The following is a 26,095-nucleotide window of genomic DNA, read 5'->3' as shown; positions in this document are numbered from 1 at the left end:
GTAAGAAAACCCTGTTTATTCTGCACAAAAATAGGAAGGGTAAAAAGTGAGGGGGGTAAATCAGTCCAAGCGTTATCCAGAGGCTTGGTCTCCTGTGGGCTTGCTGCAAGGCCAGGATTGTCCCCAGGACAGCTCGTCTCACCCACATGGCACAGCAGTGGTGGCACGTTGCTCCGTGCTGGGCTGGGCTGTGCCCTGTGGCCACCCTGCCCTGTGGCCAGCTGGCCCAACCGCTCCCCGGGCAGGCAGGGACTCTCACTGCAGGAAACTGTCCAGTCTGGCTTGGCCACTGCTGCTGGTGGAGAAAGATGCAGAGGGAGCTGCAGATGCTGGCCTGGAGACATTCTTCTTCTTGCTCCTCACTGCTAACGGACGGATTTCTGCCAGGTTTGTCTGAAGGTAAAGCTGTCAAGGAAAGTACAGACCAATGCCCCGGGGACACAAGTGACCCAATACCTGCTGCAGACCAGCCTGAACCACAGAGCTGGGACCTACACTTGCACCCAAACGAAAAACTCGTGCAGGCTTTGCCCTTTCTCCCAGCAGCAGAGCTCAGGCGTGCTCCTGTCCCCACCGAATCCAAGAGATGCTTCCCACCGCCTTGCACACAAAGCAGCTTTGAAGAAGATCTACCAGAGCTTCAAGAGCTCCCCTGCGTGTCAGAGCCAGGACACTGCGCCGGGGAAGGCACAGCAGCCAGAGCCTGCAGCCTTCCAAGACGAGACACCTTGGAGCAGCCAGTCCTCAAACTCACAGGGAGTCATAGAACCTTCAGAGACACAGAAGTGGCAAAAAAAATTGATGTCACCTCAGTGTAAAAGGTCCTGCCCAGCCGCTCAGGGACAGGCCGTGCGAGCAGAACTGTAGGGTGACACAAACCAGCACGGCCAGCACTCGGGCTCAGACACATGGGCTGCTCCTCCATCAGCGCTGGGATGGATGCCCACCTCCCCAGCTCACCTCAGGGGAGCAGCAGGGGCACACCCGGCCCCAGAGACCTGGCTCCAGCACCTCCCTGCACTGGTGGACCTCCACCCCACCACAGGAGGAGCAGCCCAAGGCTTCCCAGCAGGTCACACCTCCCATTGATCCCTTCTTCTCTGCTTCGGGCTCCTGGTTTCTACCAAGAGCACGGAGTGGCAGGCACACAGCCAGGAAAAGGCTGCGCTACGCTGCTGCTGCTCAAAGATCCCAAGGGCATGGGCAGTCCCTGCAAATTGTACCCATTTCTGGTCTGAACGAGCCACCTCTGACAATGCTCTCAGCAAATTCAGGACCTCGATGCCTTTTGCTGAGCTCAGACTTGTTCAGAGTCAGAGAGACAGAGAAATCTGATGGCTCCGTGAGGGTCTAGCTCATTTTTTTTTGTTGACTGGGGAGCAGGACTGCCCCGAGGTGTCTGCTCCTCCTCTTCAGTTTCAGCCACGAGGGTCCCACAGCATCACTACTACTGCTGCCACACGAGCCGCAGGGAAGGATACAGGCTGGATGAACTTTGTTCTGCCGCCCAACCCGTCGTACCCCGTCCTCACCTAGGAGAGGAGAAAGAAATGAGCTGGAGCAGCAGCACCGAGGCCTTGGCTACCTCTCCTCCTGTGGGTTATAGGGAAGCAGGAGCCTTGCAGGCCACAAGCACCTGGAAACACTCAGCACTTGTGTTAAGCCCTCACCTTTGGAAAAAGACAGGCCCAAGGGTATTAATAAAGTGTGGGTATCTTGGGCACTTTCTGAAGCAAGCTGAGCCTTCCAAGCAGCAGGAAGGTTTAGGATTTTGTCACTGGGACTGAGGAATATGAGGAAACCCCCCATCCCCCAAGCTCCAAGGAGGTGAAGGAATGGGACATGGACAGCCATTTAATCTGCTGCCAGGAAGGGAATGAGCATCTGTCATCCCTGGAGCTCTGCAGGACTGGGAAGCAGCCAGGTTCACGCTCCAAGATTTGTTTTCCACGCGCTGTACGTGGGAAGGTAAAAGCCTCATTTGCTTTGTCCTGTAGGGTCACTTCAGGACAGAGGTGTCCAGTGCCAGCCCTCGGCAAGCTCACCAACTGGACAGTCGGACTTACGGTGCCCGCGTTCTTGTGGGGACCCAGCAAGCTTCCCGAAGATGGCTTCTTGGAGAGAACAGAGTTCCTGATGAACGCTGGCAGGAGTCCTTGAAGAGCATCATCCTCCAGATCATCTGCCCAGTTCTGTCCCACAAAATAATGAGAAAAGCCCTTTAACCAGCATGATCTACTGAATTTAGTCTACGTCCAGGGAGCACTAATAATGCAGACAGCTATTTAGGGTAATAGTCACTGCTGTACTGCATGTCAGGCCAAAGAACAGCAGCTTCAAACCTCCCACCAAGGCTCATGTGGAACAGCACCTTGGAGGCAGGACGCTGCACTCCGCAGAGACAACAGCCCCCTTTGCTGACCCCACAGCCCTCCTGGTCAGCCCCACGTTGTGTTTGCCAAGTGCATTTGAGGCAGGATAATCAGCAAGAAGCACGTGGGTCTCCATCCTCCCTCTCCTGCCCAATTCCAGGAGGCCTGAGGCAGCAATACAGTGTTTCTAGGAGACTGTCAAGCAAAGCACTTTGAAGGATGTGCTGTCGTTCTATAGATGGGCCGCTCTACGGTCACAGCATCTCCCGCACGGGGAAAATGGGTCCTTTATTCTGAGCTTATTAACAGCAGAATCAAAGAGGCGATACAGGAATCAAGATTAGTCCTCTTACCTCCACCGTTTCCTTCAGAACTTTCTTCGCCAGATTTACCACAGGAGGCCTGTAAGAAGCACAAGGAGCAAATCAGCAGAGATTTATTGTTGGAGTGCAGCTGGCAAGGACAGACAAGGCCAAGCAAATGACGACGAAACTTGCAGCACGCCATCAGGCAGCTGGAGAGCTATCTGATTTCACACAGCAACTTTCAAAGAAGAGAGGCTTTGATCTCCTTTAGAAGCTGAAAGAGGAGGGAAAACTCACGGCCTTTTATCCAGCTTCTGCCTTTTCGCAGGGTTGAAGAGAGATCTGCAGGGCTGATGCTCAGGGGTGTCCACATCAAAAGTAGCATCGAGATTGATCTCATCGCTGTGGGCCGGGCGGTGGAGCTTCGGGTGCCGCAGTTCCACAGGAGCAGGGCTGCAATGGCCACGCAAAGGGTCAGCCATCGGGAGGCCACTGCCTGCCACCCAGCTGACCAGAGGAAGACAGAGCTGCACGCCACGTGGTTGAGTTGCAGGACAGCAGTGGGACCGGGATGTCAGCAGGATGGGGCTCCCAAGGCACAGGAAGGACAATCCGAACCCCAGAGATTACAGTCAATGTCCCAAACTACTCTTCACCCTCGGATGTCCTGTGCTACAAACAGCAGCGCCCTGAGCCCAGGGAAACACACGGGCACGCTGCTGCCCTGGGTACACAACCCAGCTGCCTGCACTGGGGTAATTAATGGCACAGGTTCCTCAGAAGAAAGGCTTTGATAAGAATGTGAAAAATGCCATTTTTTCAGGCTAGGTTCTTTGCCAGGCACAGATCTCCTGTCCTCATATGCCAACACTCACTAGAAGGCCAACTCTGAGGCAACCAGAAGAGCAGCTTTAGGGCTATTTCCCTGGCAGGACACAGTGACAAAGAGTTTACCAAAACTCAGACCATTCTTCCACCCCTTCCTGACCCAAACCCTGCAACACACACTTTTTCCAGGTAAACCAACCCCAAAATAGGATACAAGCAACAAGACAAGTGTGCTACTGCAATGCCTGTCAAACTAGCACATCTCTGCCTGCCCAGCTAGTGAAACTGTCAGCTCTTACACTGGACCTGCCATCTCCATCCTTGGCCTGTACCTAAGGATACACTTCACTAACCTTTCAAAGACAAGTCGACTGAGTGTCTCTCTGGTTACAGATGGGACCTTCAAAGTATCCTGCAGGATGTCTATCTTCTTCTTCAAACTCTGGAGGGAGGAGGGAAAGCAGCCCACAAGGTAAGGAAAGATTTAGTAGTGGATACTTTGCCCCTTTTCCATCAATCAGCATCAGGTGGAGCTCAGAGGTGGGGGCAGGTAAGAGAGGTAAGGTGGATTTGGTAATCTAGTCACTGAGCTAGAGCCAGCATAACTCCTGGCTTTGCAGCTGCAGGCCATGGCCAGCTGCCAGTTACTGCAGACTGAGGAATGGTATTCTCACCAATATCTCCTTGTCCGCATTCTTCAGATCCTTCTGGGTGCTTTTTAACTCCTCATTTGTCTTCTCCAACTCTGAAACCGTTTTCTGCAGCTGCAGAATAAAGCCCCCCCCCCCAAAAAAAAAAAGCAGAGTGCTGGTTACAACCCTGTGGGTGAGGGAGGCTGCAGATCCCCCCCTGAAAGCGCTGTGCTCTGCGGCACATGCTACTTTCCCCTGTTTCAGAGCTGAGTTTTCCTGTGGCAGCCTCTGACCAATCTCTCCTGGATCAGAGCAGCAGAACTGCCTGCCCATTTCCTCAAGCTGCCTGCAGAGGGATCTCCAGGGCTGCTTGCCCAACGCAAACCTTCACCTAGCCTTTCCCCAGCATTTATGCCTGATGGTGACAGCTTTCCCCCCCCTCTAAGACTCAGTGGCTGCATTCTGGATTCCCACAGGACACCGGAGCACAGGAATTACAAACCCCGGGGGCTAGGGGATGGGTGTGCATCAGCAGCACTGGCACAGGGACAAGCCTGATTCAACAGGGAAGCGTGCCAGGAGCAGGGGTCGAGAAGCGGAACCGCTACCACATCAGAGACTCCTGTGGGCTGGGGAGGCTGAGCCAGCCCACAGAGTGTGGGTACAGTCAGTTCTCTGTCAGCCCAGCCCCGAGCGCGCTGACTCCCATCCTCCTGACCCAAAGCCAGTGACTGCAGTTTGGCACTGACTCGCCAAGAAGCAGGCCAGTTCCAGCAGCAGCACCTCATGTAGGGGGTGAATTCACTCAGGGAGCAGCACAGCACTCTGAGAACCTCCTTCTCCGTTTGAAGGCACCACAACAGCTATGGACAAGTAACACAAACAGGTCAAATCCACCCACAGTCTCTCACTTTGTGAGCTTGGACACGGGCATGCCCCAGGGAACACCTGCGCCTTGGAGAGCAAGGCCACACATACGGGCACAAGCTGGAACATAAGAGGTTCCACTCAAATCTGAGGAAGAACTTCTTCACAGTGAGGGTGCCAGAGCCCTGGAACAGGCTGCCCAGGGAGGTCGTGGAGTCAGTCCCCTTCTTTGGAGATTTTCAAGACCCGCCTGGATGCAGTCCTGAGTGACGCACTCTAACATGCTCTAGGCAATCCTGCTTCAGCAGGGGAGTTGGACTAGATGACCTCTATGTCCCTTCCTTCCAACTCTAAAAATTCAGTGAAATTCAGTGAAATGCACTTTTCATGGGGACTTACCACCAAAACTGACAGAAAGCAACCTCCCACCTGAGCTAACAGAGCCCAGCCAGGCCTGGAGCAGGAGGAGCGCAGCAACAGAGACCTGTCAGCAGCTCCAAGCTCTATGCCAGGCCAGGACCAGCCCAGGCAGGCTCCGTGCAGAGCCACCTGCTTGTCCTCACCACACCTCAGGGACCTCTCCTGCCTGGGCTCTGCACCCCACAGAAGCCCTGGCCCAGTTCAGTCGGCTGAAGGCACACGGCTGGGTGTGATTGTGGTTGTGCCAAGCCAGGGCTAAGACCTCCTCAACCAGTGCTGGCTCCAAACCCCTTCCCCACCTTTCCTGGGGGCCCAGTTCTGCAGCAGGAGCTACCTCACGCTGGACAGTGTGGCAGGATGAAGGTAGCACTGCTTCCAGAGCCCAGTGGAAGCAGGGGAGCACCTGTGTGCTGCTGCCTTGCAGTCCAGGCTCCCTGCCAAACTCTGTCTGGCTCTGCATATGCTGCCCCACCAGTGTCCCCAGAGACTGCACTCCTGACAACAGCCCACGAGCTGCTCACTCACCGCAGCATCACACCCTGACCCAGAAACCCCAGCCTGACACTTCCACACCACCTGTACCACTCCAGTAATGCTCAGCATGGAAGGGGGTTACTGCAGAGGGTTTGGGGCACAGTTATTGACAGCGATCTACAGACCAAATGTCATCTTGGTGGCTCATGCTCTCCCTTTACCTTGTTATTGACAGAAAACAGCTCCTTCTTCAGCTTCTCTGCCATCTCACTAGAGGACTTCCGAGCCTCCTTCAAGTTTTCGTATTCCCTGCAAAGAGACCAGAAGAGTTATGTTGTGTTTACAATAGGATGAAGCTAGAACTTCTCAGAGACAACCCACAGCTCTTAATTTGAAGCTCTGGAACTGCAGAGCCACCAGAGAAAACGCAGGAGACACAAAGCCCTGTAGGGAACAGAGCTGAGTCGCCCAACAGCGTGTCAAACCTCCTGCTACACCACAGGGAAGAAAAGCTGCATGGGACATCGTGCCTGAGAACAGGATCTGAACAGGTTTCACCAGCAAAATGGAAACCAGATCCAGAGACATTTCAGTTGCCAGTGGAAAAGACAGACAGACAGACAACAGAGCAGCCTCCACGCTGGCAGCAAATGGAGGACTTTGCTTTAAGTGACTTTTCAGAGACTTCACATTATTGGCCATGCACATTCATTCCCAATTACACCACGGGGACACTTGCCTCATTACAGCTTTGTGTCAAAGCTGCAATTATTCAGCTGCCATCAAAAGGGACCCAAAGAAGCTGTGGGTTTTTTGCCCAGCAGGACCAGATGGGTTTTGAGGTAGGGGAGGACAGCGTTGCAGATCTGCCTTGCCAGAGAGCGCTCGAGCCCACAGCTGCACAGTGCAGTGCAGCAGAGGGTACAGCCTGGAGCCCCTCATCCACTCATTTCCCCCCAGGCACAAAAGGAGAACGGAAGGAATAATCATCATCACCTTAGAGGTGCACTGACAACTCTGGAGACAGTTCCCATGGTGACACGCATGTCACCACAGTGACAACAGCACAGTTCGGTGTGACAGGCTCCAATCTAGGTCCCCAGGAACTGTCAGTCAACACCCAGAGGAGGCCCAAACATGCAGTGAGACCCCGCAGAGGCTGTGTGCCTGCTGCTGGTATTTGGCAGAGGGGTCTCCCTGGGTGCACCCAGGACAGCACAAACCGACTGCCCCAAACCTGTAGCACCTACTTTTTCAGTGACACACAGTAGATCGCAAGCTGTTCCACCGCTGCCTGCCCAACTCCCATCTCTCTGATCATCTCCTCCACTTCGGGGCGCTGGCTCTGAAGCAACAGCTCAATCCTGCACACACAAAAAAAAAACCAAAAAAAAACCCCAAAGTACCCTCAGTTCATGAGTCACAAACATTGCTGAGAAAGAGACCAGAGCCCTGCTTCCCTCCAACGAGCCAGCACAGCCTAAGCTCCCACTGCAGGCACTCTGATGTTGTCAGGGGGTGGAAAGGGAGACAAGTGCCCCACCACAAGGAGGGCTTTTTCCTAGGGAAGAGTAGCACTACGTGGACAGACTAGAGGAGGGACAGCTGTACACACAATACTGCACGTGGGGCCAACGTATGGCTCTTGGGCCCTAGAGCCCTGTGGCTGACTCTGTTCCTGGAGCTCTGTCCCAGTGTCTCCTGATAACAGGAGCAGCACACAGCCACACTGGGAGCACTGGAGGTGAGGCCAGCCTCACAGTACCATGCCTTCCTGCTGCCAAGGGAGAGCGGCCATCTGGGAGCATAGCAGGGGCAAGGGCAGGGTTGCTCATGCAGCCTTATGGGGTGTCCCGGATTGAGCAACACAGGACTAACTTCTTTTCTAACGCTGGGGAAAACTCCACTTTTAGAAGACCCTAGTGTCTGAATTCATGAAAGTATTTCCTTCATAGCCAGCCAGGCTACCTGAGATTCATGGTCTGTTTTTGAGCCTTGCCAGGCGCAGGGATGAGGAGGAGGGAGGCCTGGGCGTTTGACCCAGGCTGGCCCACAGGATTATTTCATACCATGAACATCACATTGAATATAAATTAGAAAAGTTTGCTGCCTAGTTCTCTCTCTCCCTTGATGGTGGTGGTCCAGAGAACCCCTTGCCCCAGTGCCAGACCCACGAGCCCTTCCTTTCCTCCCGAAGCCGTTGTGCTCGCAGTGTCTGACATTTGCTGTCCACTGCTGGGAGTGCACAGCTTCCTGCTGATATAACTGGCTGATATAATTCCTGTATATCTTATATTAGCATTGGGATGATACTGGTTCTTTGGTATTATTGTTAATTATTTAGTTTTATCCTATTAAATCTATTTATATTTTAACCCTCACATTTCCTTGCTTTCCCCGATTCCCCTCCCTGGGTGGGGAGGGGTCATCGGGTGATAGAATAATTGCCTAAATGACAAGAAATTGTTACGGGTTGTCTCAAACCATAACATGGGGTAAAACGACCCACCACGTGGAGGTGGATGCTGCAGCAGGCACGGCAGGACCCCCTCCTTCCCCGAGAAGGGGAGAGGCAGGCAGCCCAGCCTGCAAGGCCCAGGGAGAGCCTGGGATCTCACCGTTCCATGGTCCTCAGCTTGTTTCGCAGGCGGCGGGCCTCTTCCTTTGAACTTCTGTTATCCTCCTGCTGCTGCTCCAGGAATTTCATCTGCTTCTGCAGAGAAGCAAGCGGACGCAGACCGTTAGGGAAGGCTCCAGGGATTGTTAGAGAAACATCCTGGCTTATGCGCAGTGCGGGCAGCTGGGAGCACACATTGGCTCTTAATGCTATCACCACCTCAGCAGCCCAGGATTATGGAGAGTTTAGCTCCCTCCCCGCTGCACCCCGAGCTCCGCTCCTTGCAGGCTCAGCAGGGTCTCAGTGCTCATCGCAAGAGGAGCCTGGTGCTGACACTGTGCTGTAGCCTCCTCTCTGCTGGGAGCATTTGTGGGGCTGCACAGGACCCCATCCACAGTGACAATTTGTTTTTCAAAAGCAAGGGTGTCCACGGCAGGCAAACCTTGCTGTTGCTTTTCTCCTCCGTGCACAGCTCATCCTTTTGCTTTAGCCTCCCACTTCTCCTTGCCATTAGCTGCTTAAAGCAAAACTAGGAATGAGGAGTGGGTCTCTTCTGGGAGACCTCAACCAAACCAGACGCCCACCCGGGCACTTTTCCCACCTGCCTGGAGAGGCTGCAATAGGATTCACACCCTTCTGTGGTGCCACCTTTTCCAGTAGCAGGCAGCAGTAACAGAGAACCTCAGCTGAGCTGGAAAAGCAGAGATCTGCAGCGTGGCAGAGGACAGGGGAAAGCTGGCCGCAATTAGCAGCGTCCCAATGCATCTGTGGCACGCACAAACCTAGACAACACAGCGCCTTCAAATGGCTCCAGGCCTGGTTTCAGCACAGCACTGACTCCAGGGAGAGGCCTGGCTGAAGACCATCACCTGGTAAAGCTCCCTTCCATGCACAAGTGAAAGGATTTTATCCACTTCCTATCTCAGAAACCCAACAGCTGGGACTCTGCAGAGGGACAGCGTTGCAGGTTCACGTGTTACTCTTTGCTTCAGCAGAGCCCACCTTTGGCTCTTCCCAACCTGAGCTCTCTACACTTCAGATCCCCCAAAGGGGTGTTCTGTGCCAGGCTGGAGCAGAGTCCCTCGCCTCAGCCAGCCTGAAATGGCAGCAAACTCTCCCTCAAAGGTTCAGCAGCAGCTGAGAGTGCCAGCAGAAGACAAGAAGGGCTCGCAGCCTGTGGGCTTGACCTGCCTCACAGCTAGTTAAGCCTGTATTTTCACTGCAGAAGTTTAGTGCTTTAATCTTTAATGATGCAGTATAAGACAGTGCTTGGCATTCAGCTCGGAAACCCCGTACACCACAGAAAAGATACCTCCAGGTCCCTAATCCTTCTGCCCTGCCCAGCTTTCATTAAAAGGACTTAAGCATAAACAGAAGGTTTTGCAACAGGCAAGATAACCACAGAGCCTCCTCCCGAGGTGCCAAGGCAGGAAAGCCAAGCACAGAGATGTCGAGTTGAGCGGCGAGCACCAGCTTCCACTGTCACAACTGTTTCTGGAGGAGCAGGGAGCATCAGAAGTATCCTGCAGCATCAGAAGTATCCTGCCACTGGCACACCTGGGATCCCAGGAGCATCTCTGGCACGGCACAGACCCAGGCTGCCTTTGCCCCCAGGCAGATTGAATATAAACCCATGGTCAGGTAGAAAAAGTTGTGCTGGCCTGTCTAGCATTAATTCCTTACTATATCTCCCCTTCTGCCCTGTGACAGCACGTCATTGCTAGTGTCGGGAGACCTCCCGGACTGGTTCCTCTCAGGAAGAGCCCACTGCAGGTGGCATACAGCAAGATGACCCCACAACCCATCTACAAGCTCTTCCTGGGCCACTTGGCCATGGAGGTCAAGGAACATGAATCAGTTTGGGCTATTGGGTTGGACCCGTAGCCCAAGGGGCAGAGATCTTGGGAAGCACAGTTAACCCCTACCCTGCCTTTCAGCCTGCAGCTCACAACTCCCCCCGCCTGAACCCCATCTTCTGGTGACAGGCACGTCATCTTCACACAGTGGAGGCTGCCTGTCCCAGCCCACTGTCACAGCAAAGGCGCTCTGCTCACTACAAGACATCCCAACAAAGCAGCTCCTGCTCTTACCCTCTTCCACTTGCTGTTTACGCACAGTACATGACTACACACTGAGTCACTGCACGCTGAAACACAACAGGAATATTTGATCCCTGGACTTCACACAGCACTAACCTAACCGAAGGAAAGCCCTGGCAACAGAACAGAGACGGGAGAGTTAGCTGGATCAAATCCCACTTAGCTGAAGCTTGCAACTCCCCCTCCGTATATTTCAGTTCGATTTTTCCTCCAATCAAACCAAGAAACTAATTTTCCTTGGGTCCCGCCTGGCCTAAACCCATTTCAGAAGAACATTCTACCGCAGGGAGCCAGCGTTGCGGCAACGGGGCGCTGGGGCCAGTTCCTGCTCTTGGTTCGTGCCGCTACCTTTACGATCGGCGCTACCGCTTCATTAGCCAGGCTCAGCCAGCAGCCCCCAGACCGGGCTGGCGTGGCTCCCCCATCGCAGCCACCTCTGCCTTGAGCCTGCAGCCACTCGTACACAAACCACAGGCCATGGATTTTACCACAGGCCCTGGATTTTCTGCCTCTGAGTCTCCCCCGGGGTGGAGCGCACTCAGGACCTCGAGACCAGCGACACCCCACTTGCTTTGGGTTAATAAATCCAACATGAAAACCCAGCGACACTGCCCTTCTGTCATTCACAGATCAAGGAGACAGGAGTCTTGAGGCACTAGATCCAAACTCTCACCAGCACAATCTCTTTATCAGCAGGGCCTGCAGAGACCTTCAGCAAAACTAACACCAATTGTGCCAGGGTTAGTGCCAAAGTCCTGCCAGGGATGGGAAAGGTACCTTGAGAGAGGAGCACAGCATTTCTGTCTCTCCCAGCACCTTCTGGAGCGATTCTATTGTGGCGTTGCGCACATCCAGTGTGTCCCTCAGCCCATCCACAACAGCCTGGCATTCTCGCTTTTCTTTCTCTGGAAAAGAGAAAAAAAAAGGGAAAAAGTCACGACCTGGTAACCCAGACTTCAGCTGCCCCACAGCAGCAGGAGCACCACAAACAGACACTGCTTGGGGTCTCGGGCTCCAGGCTGTGAGAAGTTGGCCATTCCTGTAGAGAGCCATTTCCCCAAGTGCTGTCTGCACCAGGGGCTGTACTGAGCAATTGCTTCTCCCAGAGCCAGCAGGCTGCAAGATTTTCTTCACTAAAGATAACAAGTTCCCTTTAATAGCTTTCCAGAGCCAGCCCTGCTAGCATTAAGCTGATGCATCTTAACTCTTGCATGCTCTCAAAGCCAGGCTTGCACGAAGAAAACATTTCTCTCGAGCTACACATTTGGCAGAGGGGTCTCCCTGGGTGCACCCAGGACAGCACAAACCGACTGCCCCAAACCTGTAGCACCTACTTTTTCAGTGACACACAGTAGATCGCAAGCTGTTCCACCGCTGCCTGCCCAACTCCCATCTCTCTGATCATCTCCTCCACTTCGGGGCGCTGGCTCTGAAGCAACAGCTCAATCCTGCACACACAAAAAAAAAACCAAAAAAAAACCCCAAAGTACCCTCAGTTCATGAGTCACAAACATTGCTGAGAAAGAGACCAGAGCCCTGCTTCCCTCCAACGAGCCAGCACAGCCTAAGCTCCCACTGCAGGCACTCTGATGTTGTCAGGGGGTGGAAAGGGAGACAAGTGCCCCACCACAAGGAGGGCTTTTTCCTAGGGAAGAGTAGCACTACGTGGACAGACTAGAGGAGGGACAGCTGTACACACAATACTGCACGTGGGGCCAACGTATGGCTCTTGGGCCCTAGAGCCCTGTGGCTGACTCTGTTCCTGGAGCTCTGTCCCAGTGTCTCCTGATAACAGGAGCAGCACACAGCCACACTGGGAGCACTGGAGGTGAGGCCAGCCTCACAGTACCATGCCTTCCTGCTGCCAAGGGAGAGCGGCCATCTGGGAGCATAGCAGGGGCAAGGGCAGGGTTGCTCATGCAGCCTTATGGGGTGTCCCGGATTGAGCAACACAGGACTAACTTCTTTTCTAACGCTGGGGAAAACTCCACTTTTAGAAGACCCTAGTGTCTGAATTCATGAAAGTATTTCCTTCATAGCCAGCCAGGCTACCTGAGATTCATGGTCTGTTTTTGAGCCTTGCCAGGCGCAGGGATGAGGAGGAGGGAGGCCTGGGCGTTTGACCCAGGCTGGCCCACAGGATTATTTCATACCATGAACATCACATTGAATATAAATTAGAAAAGTTTGCTGCCTAGTTCTCTCTCTCCCTTGATGGTGGTGGTCCAGAGAACCCCTTGCCCCAGTGCCAGACCCACGAGCCCTTCCTTTCCTCCCGAAGCCGTTGTGCTCGCAGTGTCTGACATTTGCTGTCCACTGCTGGGAGTGCACAGCTTCCTGCTGATATAACTGGCTGATATAATTCCTGTATATCTTATATTAGCATTGGGATGATACTGGTTCTTTGGTATTATTGTTAATTATTTAGTTTTATCCTATTAAATCTATTTATATTTTAACCCTCACATTTCCTTGCTTTCCCCGATTCCCCTCCCTGGGTGGGGAGGGGTCATCGGGTGATAGAATAATTGCCTAAATGACAAGAAATTGTTACGGGTTGTCTCAAACCATAACATGGGGTAAAACGACCCACCACGTGGAGGTGGATGCTGCAGCAGGCACGGCAGGACCCCCTCCTTCCCCGAGAAGGGGAGAGGCAGGCAGCCCAGCCTGCAAGGCCCAGGGAGAGCCTGGGATCTCACCGTTCCATGGTCCTCAGCTTGTTTCGCAGGCGGCGGGCCTCTTCCTTTGAACTTCTGTTATCCTCCTGCTGCTGCTCCAGGAATTTCATCTGCTTCTGCAGAGAAGCAAGCGGACGCAGACCGTTAGGGAAGGCTCCAGGGATTGTTAGAGAAACATCCTGGCTTATGCGCAGTGCGGGCAGCTGGGAGCACACATTGGCTCTTAATGCTATCACCACCTCAGCAGCCCAGGATTATGGAGAGTTTAGCTCCCTCCCCGCTGCACCCCGAGCTCCGCTCCTTGCAGGCTCAGCAGGGTCTCAGTGCTCATCGCAAGAGGAGCCTGGTGCTGACACTGTGCTGTAGCCTCCTCTCTGCTGGGAGCATTTGTGGGGCTGCACAGGACCCCATCCACAGTGACAATTTGTTTTTCAAAAGCAAGGGTGTCCACGGCAGGCAAACCTTGCTGTTGCTTTTCTCCTCCGTGCACAGCTCATCCTTTTGCTTTAGCCTCCCACTTCTCCTTGCCATTAGCTGCTTAAAGCAAAACTAGGAATGAGGAGTGGGTCTCTTCTGGGAGACCTCAACCAAACCAGACGCCCACCCGGGCACTTTTCCCACCTGCCTGGAGAGGCTGCAATAGGATTCACACCCTTCTGTGGTGCCACCTTTTCCAGTAGCAGGCAGCAGTAACAGAGAACCTCAGCTGAGCTGGAAAAGCAGAGATCTGCAGCGTGGCAGAGGACAGGGGAAAGCTGGCCGCAATTAGCAGCGTCCCAATGCATCTGTGGCACGCACAAACCTAGACAACACAGCGCCTTCAAATGGCTCCAGGCCTGGTTTCAGCGCAGCACTGACTCCAGGGAGAGGCCTGGCTGAAGACCATCACCTGGTAAAGCTCCCTTCCATGCACAAGTGAAAGGATTTTATCCACTTCCTATCTCAGAAACCCAACATCTGGGACTCTGCAGAGGGACAGCGTTGCAGGTTCACGTGTTACTCTTTGCTTCAGCAGAGCCCACCTTTGGCTCTTCCCAACCTGAGCTCTCTACACTTCAGATCCCCCAAAGGGGTGTTCTGTGCCAGGCTGGAGCAGAGTCCCTCGCCTCAGCCAGCCTGAAATGGCAGCAAACTCTCCCTCAAAGGTTCAGCAGCAGCTGAGAGTGCCAGCAGAAGACAAGAAGGGCTCGCAGCCTGTGGGCTTGACCTGCCTCACAGCTAGTTAAGCCTGTATTTTCACTGCAGAAGTTTAGTGCTTTAATCTTTAATGATGCAGTATAAGACAGTGCTTGGCATTCAGCTCGGAAACCCCGTACACCACAGAAAAGATACCTCCAGGTCCCTAATCCTTCTGCCCTGCCCAGCTTTCATTAAAAGGACTTAAGCATAAACAGAAGGTTTTGCAACAGGCAAGATAACCACAGAGCCTCCTCCCGAGGTGCCAAGGCAGGAAAGCCAAGCACAGAGATGTCGAGTTGAGCGGCGAGCACCAGCTTCCACTGTCACAACTGTTTCTGGAGGAGCAGGGAGCATCAGAAGTATCCTGCAGCATCAGAAGTATCCTGCCACTGGCACACCTGGGATCCCAGGAGCATCTCTGGCACGGCACAGACCCAGGCTGCCTTTGCCCCCAGGCAGATTGAATATAAACCCATGGTCAGGTAGAAAAAGTTGTGCTGGCCTGTCTAGCATTAATTCCTTACTATATCTCCCCTTCTGCCCTGTGACAGCACGTCATTGCTAGTGTCGGGAGACCTCCCGGACTGGTTCCTCTCAGGAAGAGCCCACTGCAGGTGGCATACAGCAAGATGACCCCACAACCCATCTACAAGCTCTTCCTGGGCCACTTGGCCATGGAGGTCAAGGAACATGAATCAGTTTGGGCTATTGGGTTGGACCCGTAGCCCAAGGGGCAGAGATCTTGGGAAGCACAGTTAACCCCTACCCTGCCTTTCAGCCTGCAGCTCACAACTCCCCCCGCCTGAACCCCATCTTCTGGTGACAGGCACGTCATCTTCACACAGTGGAGGCTGCCTGTCCCAGCCCACTGTCACAGCAAAGGCGCTCTGCTCACTACAAGACATCCCAACAAAGCAGCTCCTGCTCTTACCCTCTTCCACTTGCTGTTTACGCACAGTACATGACTACACACTGAGTCACTGCACGCTGAAACACAACAGGAATATTTGATCCCTGGACTTCACACAGCACTAACCTAACCGAAGGAAAGCCCTGGCAACAGAACAGAGACGGGAGAGTTAGCTGGATCAAATCCCACTTAGCTGAAGCTTGCAACTCCCCCTCCGTATATTTCAGTTCGATTTTTCCTCCAATCAAACCAAGAAACTAATTTTCCTTGGGTCCCGCCTGGCCTAAACCCATTTCAGAAGAACATTCTACCGCAGGGAGCCAGCGTTGCGGCAACGGGGCGCTGGGGCCAGTTCCTGCTCTTGGTTCGTGCCGCTACCTTTACGATCGGCGCTACCGCTTCATTAGCCAGGCTCAGCCAGCAGCCCCCAGACCGGGCTGGCGTGGCTCCCCCATCGCAGCCACCTCTGCCTTGAGCCTGCAGCCACTCGTACACAAACCACAGGCCATGGATTTTACCACAGGCCCTGGATTTTATGCCTCTGAGTCTCCCCCGGGGTGGAGCGCACTCAGGACCTCGAGACCAGCGACACCCCACTTGCTTTGGGTTAATAAATCCAACATGAAAACCCAGCGACACTGCCCTTCTGTCATTCACAGATCAAGGAGACAGGAGTCTTGAGGCACTAGATCCAAACTCTCACCAGCACAATCTCTTTATCAGCAGGGCCTGCAGAGACCTTCAGCAAAACTAACACCAATTGTGCCAGGGTTAGTGCCAAAGTCCTGCCAGGGATGGGAAAGGTACCTTGAGAGAGGAGCACAGCATTTCTGTCTCTCCCAGCACCTTCTGGAGCGATTCTATTGTGGCGTTGCGCACATCCAGTGTGTCCCTCAGCCCATCCACAACAGCCTGGCATTCTCGCTTTTCTTTCTCTGGAAAAGAGAAAAAAAAAGGGAAAAAGTCACGACCTGGTAACCCAGACTTCAGCTGCCCCACAGCAGCAGGAGCACCACAAACAGACACTGCTTGGGGTCTCGGGCTCCAGGCTGTGAGAAGTTGGCCATTCCTGTAGAGAGCCATTTCCCCAAGTGCTGTCTGCACCAGGGGCTGTACTGAGCAATTGCTTCTCCCAGAGCCAGCAGGCTGCAAGATTTTCTTCACTAAAGATAACAAGTTCCCTTTAATAGCTTTCCAGAGCCAGCCCTGCTAGCATTAAGCTGATGCATCTTAACTCTTGCATGCTCTCAAAGCCAGGCTTGCACGAAGAAAACATTTCTCTCGAGCTACACTGAGCTGTGGCAGAGCTGGAGAGCTCAGCCCTGAGCCCGGCCTTTCCACACGGAGCCTCCCGAGTGGGGAAGCCCTTCGGGGGCCGTGGGGCGGCAGCGTACAGCGATCCACCGCGCTGCTGTGTCACCACGCTGCCACAACTCCCCACAGCACCTGCGAAGGGCAAGAGGCAGTAAAGCAGAGCTCTGCTGGGCACTGGGGACTTTGTGGGACATGCAACAGCTTAAGTAGATTCCCCAGAGCGCCCACTTTTTGCAGGTCACCAAGGCTTTGAGTCCTGCTGTCCCTTCCCCTGGCAAGCAACCCTTGAACAAAGCACGTGCCTCTGACCACCAGAGAGAAGCTGGGGGAAAACACCACCAGATTTCAATTTGTTTTGTCAAGACAAAGGAAGAACAGCTCATAAAGCAACCACCACCATCAGCAGGTGACAGACCTAAGCAGGGAACAGCCAGCATCACTGGAAAGCTCAAAGCAGCTGGGCAAGGAGGGAAAGCAGCAACCCCTCTGTCTAACCCCCCTGAGAGCAAGGTAGAATCTTCAGCTAAGCATCTTCTGTCTTTGCTATAATTGTCCATAGCTCCAGCCTGACGATAGTGGAGAGCCAGTCAACACCTCTCCAAAAAGCTGATTCTCCTTCCAAGCAATCCAGTTTCAAATTTGCCACCATGTCCCACAGAAGCATGACCTGCAGTGCAGCTTCACTGCTCTATCAGCCAGTAAAAGAGCCACGTGAGACTGGAGAATAAGAGAGGAACATATCCCAGCAGAGGCATGCAGGTGGCTAGGGAAGCACAGATTTCTTTCTGAGTACAGCATTTTTTCTCCATTGATCTGAATAACCCTTCCTCAGAGGCAGCACAGCCTGGAGACGCTCCCTTGGCATTTGCAGGCACTCCACAACCACCAAGAGAATTAGGGCTTCCCCCTCCTCCGTTCCCAGTTGCCCAGAGGCAGATGGCAGGAGTCAAACCTCCCCGTGCTGATTCCAGCTCATTCTGAGTGCCTCCCACAGCGCCTGCTGGGTCTGCTCGGAGCTCTGCACCTCTAGAGCCATTTGCAAGCTGATCAGAGACTGGCAATTACACAGCTCCTCTAGAGCACGCGGCACAGAGTACGTCTTTAAGTGAAGAATTTATACACAAGAACCACCAGAGAGCAGAGTGCCCACAGCAAAGGAGGCAGGAGGTGGGAAGGAGCTTCTCGTTTCCAATATGAACAGAGAATGGGACAGGGAATGTCAAATCCAACCTCTACTCACCAGAAGCCGAGAAGATGAGCAGGCCTTCGAGCAGTTTTTCTTGGATAACATCCTACCAAGAATCCCAGCCACCTTCCCCAGAAGATCTGGCTCTCTACCAAGTCACTAAACTCAACCAAGCTGGCAAGAGAACAGGCCTCAGAATAGAGACGTGCAGACCATCCAATTCTGCTCTCAGGCTAAGAACCGAATCCTCAATCTCCTGGCTATTCGTGTCTGTCTCGTGCAGGCAGGGAAGGCAGAGGAAAGACGACTCTCAGGGCGTGGGTGAGCCCCCAGCATTCTTTAGATTATTTTTTTTTTTCCCCTTCCCTTCTGCTAGTGTGTCTTTGGATTTCTGTCACTCAGACTGACATTTTCCTTTCGCTGCTCATGACTCATGTTCTGATGACAGGCTGCCTACAGACGATGCTTAAAACCCATCGACAAGTCTCCAGGGCTTTTGCTTTTCCTGCCTCCCTCAAACATCCTCTAAAATTAAAGATGGGAAAATGGAAACGCGCACACTGAACTCCGTCTGCTCTTGGCGCGACACATGTGGCACTGCAACAGCCAAACAAATCCAGAGCCCTCCCACTGCTGCTTTTGGGCACCACTTTTACCCCCTCATCCGTTAGAAGGAACAAGGCTTTGCTGTGTACAGCTGTGAGGTTCCCAGTGAGCAAACCAAGGGTTTTGCTTTCAGCAAGCCTGCTCCCGACATGGTTGTGCTGCACTTCTGTAGCTTGTGATTAGGAAGAGGGGCAAAAAAAAATTGCATCTGTGTCCCTAAACCTGCAGAGAGCTCCCCAGATACAGCAGAGGTGGGCCAGGCTGTGGACTCTGGCTCTGGCATACAAGCTTTGCACAGCTTTAGGTGGTCTCCTTTTGGAAAAATCTCCAGCAAAACAGTTTGCAGCCTGCACTGTGCCCTCAGCTTCAGAGAGGGGTGGGTTCTGCATAGGGTTCCTCAGGTCTGGACAAAGCACCTAGAATAGACAGAGCCCAGGACCCACTGATTGCAGCTGCTGATCCCCCCCAGGCAGCTGGAACTCACCTTTCATGGAGAGCTGAGCCTTCACCCTGTCCAGTTCATTCTGAAACACAACACAGAAAAGCCAATTAGTAAATGCTCCGCGGTGAAGCTTTCACCAGATCTTAAAAGTACCCCAGAGGTCTGTCAGCAGGACATGTGCACCAGCCGGGCGCTGAGAAGGGACCACGGCAACAGCAAGCACCAAGTGACAAGCAAGTACTATCAGAGAGAACGCAAAGAGCACCTCCAACTGGCATTCTTCGGGGGGAGAAGAGAAGATCCCAGTTTCGTCTTAGCCTTGTCAACCTTGTGTTTCTCACACTGTCAGTCATCTTGTTTTAGCTGAATAATTTTGGAAAGCTCTCAGGGAGACACAGGAAATCAGACAGGAACAATTTTTATAACGTTTTACCTAAACAAGGCAATAAGGCAGGGATGTTGCCAGACTAGCTGGATTGAGAGCCGCTCTGAACTGAAGCGAACTTTAATCAGGTGCAGGTGGGAGATGGGAAGGCACAGCCAAATGCCTGAAAAAGTAACCAAGCACACAATCAAAAGGCACCAGCCAGCATTCTGATGGACACTAAGCTCACTGCAGCTTCGAGATGCTGATATGAGCTAACAGCTCAGTCAAACGGCCGTAAACAGATCGCCAAAAAACCGATCCATACCAAACTGAGGACGTGTGACATCTCCCGGGTGCCCACAAGGGTCTGGGGAAGATCAAATGTTTCTAACACCTTCATTAAGGACCAGAAAGAGGGAGCAAAAGCCCCATAGTTTAAATTATAGATAATGAAGGGATATGACTCAAGAACGCTGGCAAATAGCCAAAGGAAATGTGGAGAGGTTACAAAGAGAAGCTATCTATATATATAAAATATATTTTTAAAAAGAAACAGCGAGAGAGAGAAATATATACAGGAAAGAGTCAACAGAAGATGACTTAAAAAGCTGTGTTAGAGAACTGCAGAGGAAAGCACATAACAAGTCAGGCAGGAACTGCAGTGGAATAAAACCACAATAAAATGCCAACACAGTACTGAAGCAGAGCACACAAATCTGTGCAACCCAGAATGCTACATGCAAATCTGAGCTGAGAATAGCACTACCAGTGACCACGGATCTGACAGGACCAGAAGAAAGCTCTGCTAGTGATAATAGAGGCAGGGAAGAGAATATGGGATGTAAAGCTGGGTAAGCAGAAGGGACTCGGTGCAAAGCCTAGCAGAGCTGACTTGGATTTGCCCCTGGGGGGACAACAGCTGGAGGGCTGACATGGAATTAACTCTGCTGCAGGAACGATCCTGAAGTAGCTTCCTCAGAGTCCTATTCAGGAACGATTAGTGAGCTCACAAGATGTGCTAATTAGCATGATAGCAAAGAAATCCCAGGCTACTGCGGGCAGCTATGTAACATTACCTCATTCATCAACTTAAGCTGAAATCCCTCACCCTCCACCACTGCTCCTGAAGGCTGCTCCCAGTTTTCACTCCTCTCCTAGCAGCTCTCCTCTCTCTCTCAGCCTGAGCTACAAGACCGCATTTTTCCCCAAGATCAAACGAATTTATCCTGACCACACAGACAGCTGTCCTCCCAGGTTTCTAGCCTCCAGCAGGTTTACAGGCAGCAACTCTCCTCCTCCTGCCTCCTTTTCGCCCAGCTAAACAAGCTGAAGTCTCCTAGTCGCCTTCAGAAGGCTCTCAGCTCCCCAGATCACGAGCTACTGGAGGTGTCAGGTTCCAGATGAGCCTCACCGAGGTGTTACACCCCAAAACTCACACTTTTCCTGCTCTGTGAACAGCCATATTGAGACTGTTCTAATCAGTGAATACCATCTTTAAGAGCAATACAGGATAAACTGAGGTTTAACACCCAGAAATGCTCGGACACGTTGCTGTCTTCAGCTTGTGCTCTGCAGCTACTCTGGGGAACCAAGTTCCCTCTGGTGTTTCAGCTGAAACTGATGCTTGGTGGTGGGAACAAAGCAGTCCCAGCACTCTTTTGTCCGTAAACATTTCAGAGCAGAAGTGAGAGTGAAGAAAATTATTATCCAAAAAAGATAACTTTAATAACTCTGCAACAACAGGAAGACATTTCAGGTTATGAGGTAGCTCTTCTGACCGCTTATAACTGGGTGCACGAGACTGGTTCTCAAAAAGAGCATCCCAAGCTTGTCTCCCCAAGACAACAAGTGGACCACAGCTCTGCACTCGGCTTTCCAGCACACTCCCTTGCCCCAGTCCAACCTCTTCATGGCAGAAGGCCAAATGCTCATTTCAGGACATCTGCGGGCTGCACAGATAGAGCTCCAGTTGATTAGGGAGCTGAGTACCACTCTTCACCCAGGCTCTCAGAGGGACAAGCAGTGGTTGGGAACAAACACTGTACTGGGGGCTTTTTCAGGTGAAATCACTTCGGATTGAGGAAGTCACCAATTATTTTCTCAGCTTATAAGGAGTCTGAGAGAAGTCCATCATGTGTGCTTTTCTGAACTCCTGCCCAGGCCAGAAGCAGATGCCCCATTGCAGACAGAACTCCAGTCTAGAAGGACATTAAATCCCACCCATAATGGTCGCACTTGTTCTTAAGGTGCTCCATGTCCTCCAGAAACAAGGCAGAAAACACAACACAGAAAGCAGTGTCAGCCCAGCAGCAACCCAAATCACTGCATGAGGCAGTAAACACCCATACAAAGCAACTATGCTGATCTACACAGAAAATATCTTTGTTTTTTGCCCCATTAGATGGTGACCTCAGCGCTCTCATCAGGAAAGCTGCTCACTCAGGGGTAGATGTTGCTCTGATGGCCACACTTCAAACTTTGTAGGAGCATGATGAGTTACCATCAAGCTTGCTGTGCAGGAGCAGCTCCAGAGTCCTGTCCTTGAGCAAGGGAGCAGCTCTTCAGCACAGCCTGCCTGGAGGGGAAGGCTGGGGAAACCCATCTTACCTCCTGGGGTGGGGGTGAGAGGGAACAGAAAGCTTTTCTAGGGCAATTTTCTCCAGTCGACCCATTTCTGAGTCACTCGTCTATTTACACTTGCGAGAACAGATCTGAATATGTACTAAAGGCAATGTTTATCTGCTCCGAGCCATTGCTTCACTTCTAGGGCACACAGCCTCAAGTGCCCAGAGATGCTTTTTCTTCATTTCCTCAGCACACATACTTTGGCCTTCAGTTTCTTTATTAGCAGTCTTTGAGAATGACAGTGCTACTGACATTATAGTCTGGCTGGCTTTATTTTAAAAACATACGATATACATATAACATTGTCATGGCAACTGCTAATTATGGTAATTGCTGCACATGCTGATTCTAAACACAAGAGGGTACAAGCGTCCCATTATACCAAGGTCAACCAATTACTTTTTTTTGGAACACATAACTCCAAGACATAAGGAGCTGTGTTTCATCCATGCTAAACAGAGGAGGAGAACCTGGAACAGCCACTCTGCATTCATCCCTTCCCACCTCCAGCTCTCTGCACCTAAGGGTGACACTTGGAGAACAGCACCCAGCACCCAGCTCCAGCCAGGATCCACCCCGAAGGACCCAGCCTCCTCACTGTCCACAACTGCTGGTGCAGCTTCAGGCAGTCCCTTTCCTAATTTCTCCTGGGGAACCAGGACTTTATCACCACCATGTCCCACTTGCTTTTCAGTCTGTGCAAAGGAACCTACCTGCACTTCCTCCAACAGCCCCTCCTTTCCAGAGGGGTTTGTAGGGCACAACCGAGCCACAGACACCAGAAGCAATTCATTGCATTTGGGATTTTTGGAGAAGCTTTGTAGCTTCATCCCCAAGGTTTCAAGACCTAAGGGAGAAGCAGCCATTGGATGTTTATTTGATGCTGCTTCTGGAGTTTCCAGGTAAGGCGAGAACCAGAAGGAAGAGCGGTGAAGTAGAGGAGGCTTCTTGAGTCACCGCACGAGATTTGGTCAGGAGGAACTCTAACCTATCGCATGGAGACTCCCCTACAGCACAGCTGAGACTGGGCAAGGACCAAGAGGGAGAACAGAGATGAGCAGGAGACACTGATGTGCTTCAGGTCTGAAACATGAGCGCAGCACAGTGAGCACCAGCTCAGGAAGCAGCCGTTGGCAGAGGACCAGCGGCCCGGGACACGCTTCCAAGACGCTGAAGCGTCACACAACGTAAGAACCCAGTCAAGTTACCTGCAAAGCCTCCGCATCTGGTGCTGTCTGCTCCTCCAGGGCAACATCAAAAAACAGCTTGTTGATGATGTGTCTTTTGCTGACCTAAACACAGGAGACAGAAGAGGGTGATGGGCACAGAGATGGAAACACAACGGATACGGAAGAGAGTCAGAGAGGGAGAAGGTACCATCTTGTCACAAGGCCACGAAAGGCGAGACAGATCACGTTTTCGGCACCATTAGTGACGATGCTCTGCTTTGGCTCATCAGCACAGCAGCAGACCCCCCCCACACACACACTCAGTTTTGGGAGCGCGACTCCAGCCAAGCTCCTGAGCCGCAGCAGAAAGATTCAGGCATTTCTGAATCAAGCGCAGTCTGTTCTCTGGCAGCTCAGGCCCGAGCAGCTGACGCTGAGCTAACACGATGCCAAATCCTAAGACAGAAGTACGTGCTGCTTTCTGCAGGCAGAAGGTGCTGTAATTGAATTTGATAGCTCTCCACACCTCCCCCATGCAGTTACAGCTTTGTGTTTTAAGTATTATATACAGTCATGACACCAGCTAATTGCATAGTTACTGCTACATAAGATGTTATTTCGCGATAACTCCATGGTAACCCAGAGATGTAAGAGGCAGTGAAGAACAGAGGGAATCAACAAGTCAGGGAAAGAACAAGGGCCAAGACCTTGAGAGGAAGAAAGAAGCACGAACATAGAACAAGCCCGAGCTGCAGCTGGCTGAATCCCTACATCTGAACATGAGGCAACATCTCCTGCAGCCACTACACACCAGGACCTACTGGCGGCATCAAGGCTGGTGATACAAGGGACTTTAAAGAAGTTCAGGTCCCGATTAAGCCACTGGATCTCCAAGCCTTGGTTTCCCATCTCAGAAGCAGAGCACATCCTTCCTTCCCTCCCCAGCCTTTGCTTTTCTCAACGAAGAGCCCAGCGCTGCAAAGGAAGGACTCAATCGCCAGGACCTCGTGCAGCAGAACGGGGCTGCTCACCCGATGGCGATGGCAAGCAGCAGGGGACTCTAGAAATGCAACTCTGATGTCCTGATTAATCCCTTCCAGCCCTTTCTGTCGTCACACCAATACTTACTCAGCCTAAATAAAAGCCATGAAAACCTTCCTAGAGAAACTACAATACAGACAGCAGCAGGGCACCCTCAGACCACCCCTCCTGATCAGAAGGGTGGTTGAGAGGAGTTCACCCTCTAAAGCCCCCAGGGAGAGAAAGTTCTCTCCACTTCATACCAGGAGCCTTTTCTTTGCGTCACCACAGGCCCAGCCCATGGCTGCTCGGTGCCACTCAGCAGAGCATCGTGCCACAGAAATACAGAGGTGTACAGAGGTGATGGTTTTACCTGAATTCTGCACTGCGGGCATGTCCGACTCGGTGCCGTGTCAAACCACTGGGTGAGACTGAGAAAGGAAAAATATATGGTTAATTCTTAAAAGTCCAGAAGCACTGCTCCCAGGGCCACCCCCCAACTCACCAGGAGAAAGCAGGATGCAACTCCTTTTAACAAACTAAAAACAGAAATGCAAACATTTAGTCCAGAGGTGCAGCTAACGGGAACACGGTGTTCCAGCAGGCGCACTCTACCTTCGCCTCTGAGACAATTCCCAGCTGAATTTAGCGTGCGAGCTTATCTTTACCAGGGCAGAGTTTTTACAGAGCTCAGATCTCCCTGGGAGAAAGCCTTTGAACAAGTGTAGCTTTGCAGGAGCGAACGGATCCACACGCAGAGCGGCACAAGAGCTGCTATATCAGGATACGACAGCCGAGAGATCCCCAGTTTGGTCAGCTCCAAAGGGTGCCGCTGACACCGAACGCGCGGCTGTGGAGCCAGGGAGACTGGGCCGGTCTCTGCTCCGAGCTGATGAATGCAAACCTGCCAGGCTCCCCAGGAGAGCCACTAATGCATTTTGCAACCAAGCCATCACGTCACACTCAGAAGAGTTTATTTTTGGAGCGGGATAACAATCTGGAGCTGGCAGGTTACCTTTGGAAGCTCTCCCTCCTCTGTTGGTTGTTAGAGGAGAGCGAGCCTAAGCTGTGCCGCCGGTTAAGTGACCGTCACACCTGAGAGTGACAGCCCTTCTCCAAGTTAGTTAGCCAAGGAGAAAAGCAAATGCCTGCTCCCTCCTTCCCCCCCAGAATTAATTTCCTCAGAGGAACCATTTCCTTCCAACACAAACACTTGCAGAACAGTTCCAGCAGAAGCATGAAATTGCCTGGGAAGCTTCACTCATAAGCTAACACCACTCCTTCCAGATAAACACCCTGTGTAGGAGCAAGCTGCTGGCACCAGCCCTTCTGGAGAAGGAAGACCACAGGCAGAAGGAGCCACCAGGCAGCCCAGGCTCCTGCAGCAGCATCGTGAGCTCCTTTAAATCCCCTACAAAGCAGAATCGCTGCCGTTATGGGTGACATCACGGGACGAAGCAGTCCCCTCCACAACCGAGCCCGGGCAGGGGGCACGGCCGGTGCCAGCACAAGGCCCAAAGCCCCCTCAGGGGAGCAGCCGGGTCTCGGGGGGAAGGAGCAGCCGGGCGGGACGGCTGCTGCCGCCGGCCACCGACTCGCCCCGGCCGGGGGAACCCGGAGCGTTAGGAGGGGGCCGCCGGTCCCTCCCGGAGCACCCACCCCTCCCTCCCTCCCTCCCTCCGGCAAGGGCAGGTAGGCCGCTCACCAGGCGTAGTGGAAGGTGTGGCCGCAGGGCACGGCCGCCACGTCCCGCTCGTTGTCGAAGAAGTCGGAGCAGATGGTGCAGTGGGCGCGGATGGGCATGGCGGGGGATGGGGAGGGAGGGGAAGGGAGGTCGGCGGGGGCCGGTGCCCCCGGTAGCGGAGAGGCGGCGGCGCGGCCCTGCGCGATTCAAATCCGGCCGCGCGCTCGCCGCTTCCGGCCCGGCCCGGAAGTGACCTCACGGGGCAGAGCGCGGGCACGGCGGCCCGGGGGCCACGGAA

General features: G+C 52.9%; 1 protein-coding gene across 2 annotated transcripts; it reads right to left on the bottom strand.

Annotated features, from left to right (window-relative positions):
* TRAIP (TRAF interacting protein) lies at window positions 1-25,953 on the bottom strand. 2 transcript variants are annotated; one of them, XM_014953520.1, is made up of 15 exons: window positions 25,819-25,953; window positions 24,487-24,544; window positions 23,133-23,216; window positions 18,975-19,014; window positions 16,192-16,319; window positions 13,317-13,411; window positions 11,949-12,062; window positions 6,120-6,207; window positions 4,180-4,269; window positions 3,859-3,947; window positions 2,975-3,130; window positions 2,726-2,774; window positions 2,067-2,192; window positions 1,482-1,532; window positions 1-393 (listed from the first exon to the last, which is right to left on the bottom strand). In XM_014953520.1, exons 1-15 carry the CDS (start codon window positions 25,914-25,916, stop codon window positions 256-258), a joined length of 1,404 nt encoding a protein of 467 aa, XP_014809006.1. In that variant the 5' UTR covers window positions 25,917-25,953; the 3' UTR covers window positions 1-255. The 2 variants fall into 2 exon arrangements, with proteins under 2 accessions (XP_014809006.1, XP_014809005.1); XM_014953519.1 differs by lacking the exons at window positions 11,949-12,062; window positions 13,317-13,411; window positions 16,192-16,319; ... (2 more) ...; window positions 24,487-24,544; window positions 25,819-25,953 and adding exons at window positions 7,149-7,262; window positions 8,517-8,611; window positions 11,392-11,782.
* Between the last annotated feature and the right edge of the window lie 142 nt (window positions 25,954-26,095).

The sequence above is a fragment of the Calidris pugnax genome, unplaced genomic scaffold, assembly GCF_001431845.1.
Source record: "Calidris pugnax isolate Ruff unplaced genomic scaffold, ASM143184v1 scaffold247, whole genome shotgun sequence".
In the NCBI taxonomy this organism is placed as follows: Eukaryota; Metazoa; Chordata; class Aves; order Charadriiformes; family Scolopacidae; genus Calidris; species Calidris pugnax.
The sequence above is the reverse complement of the archived record's forward strand: the minus strand, read 5'-3'. Positions and strand labels throughout refer to the sequence as shown.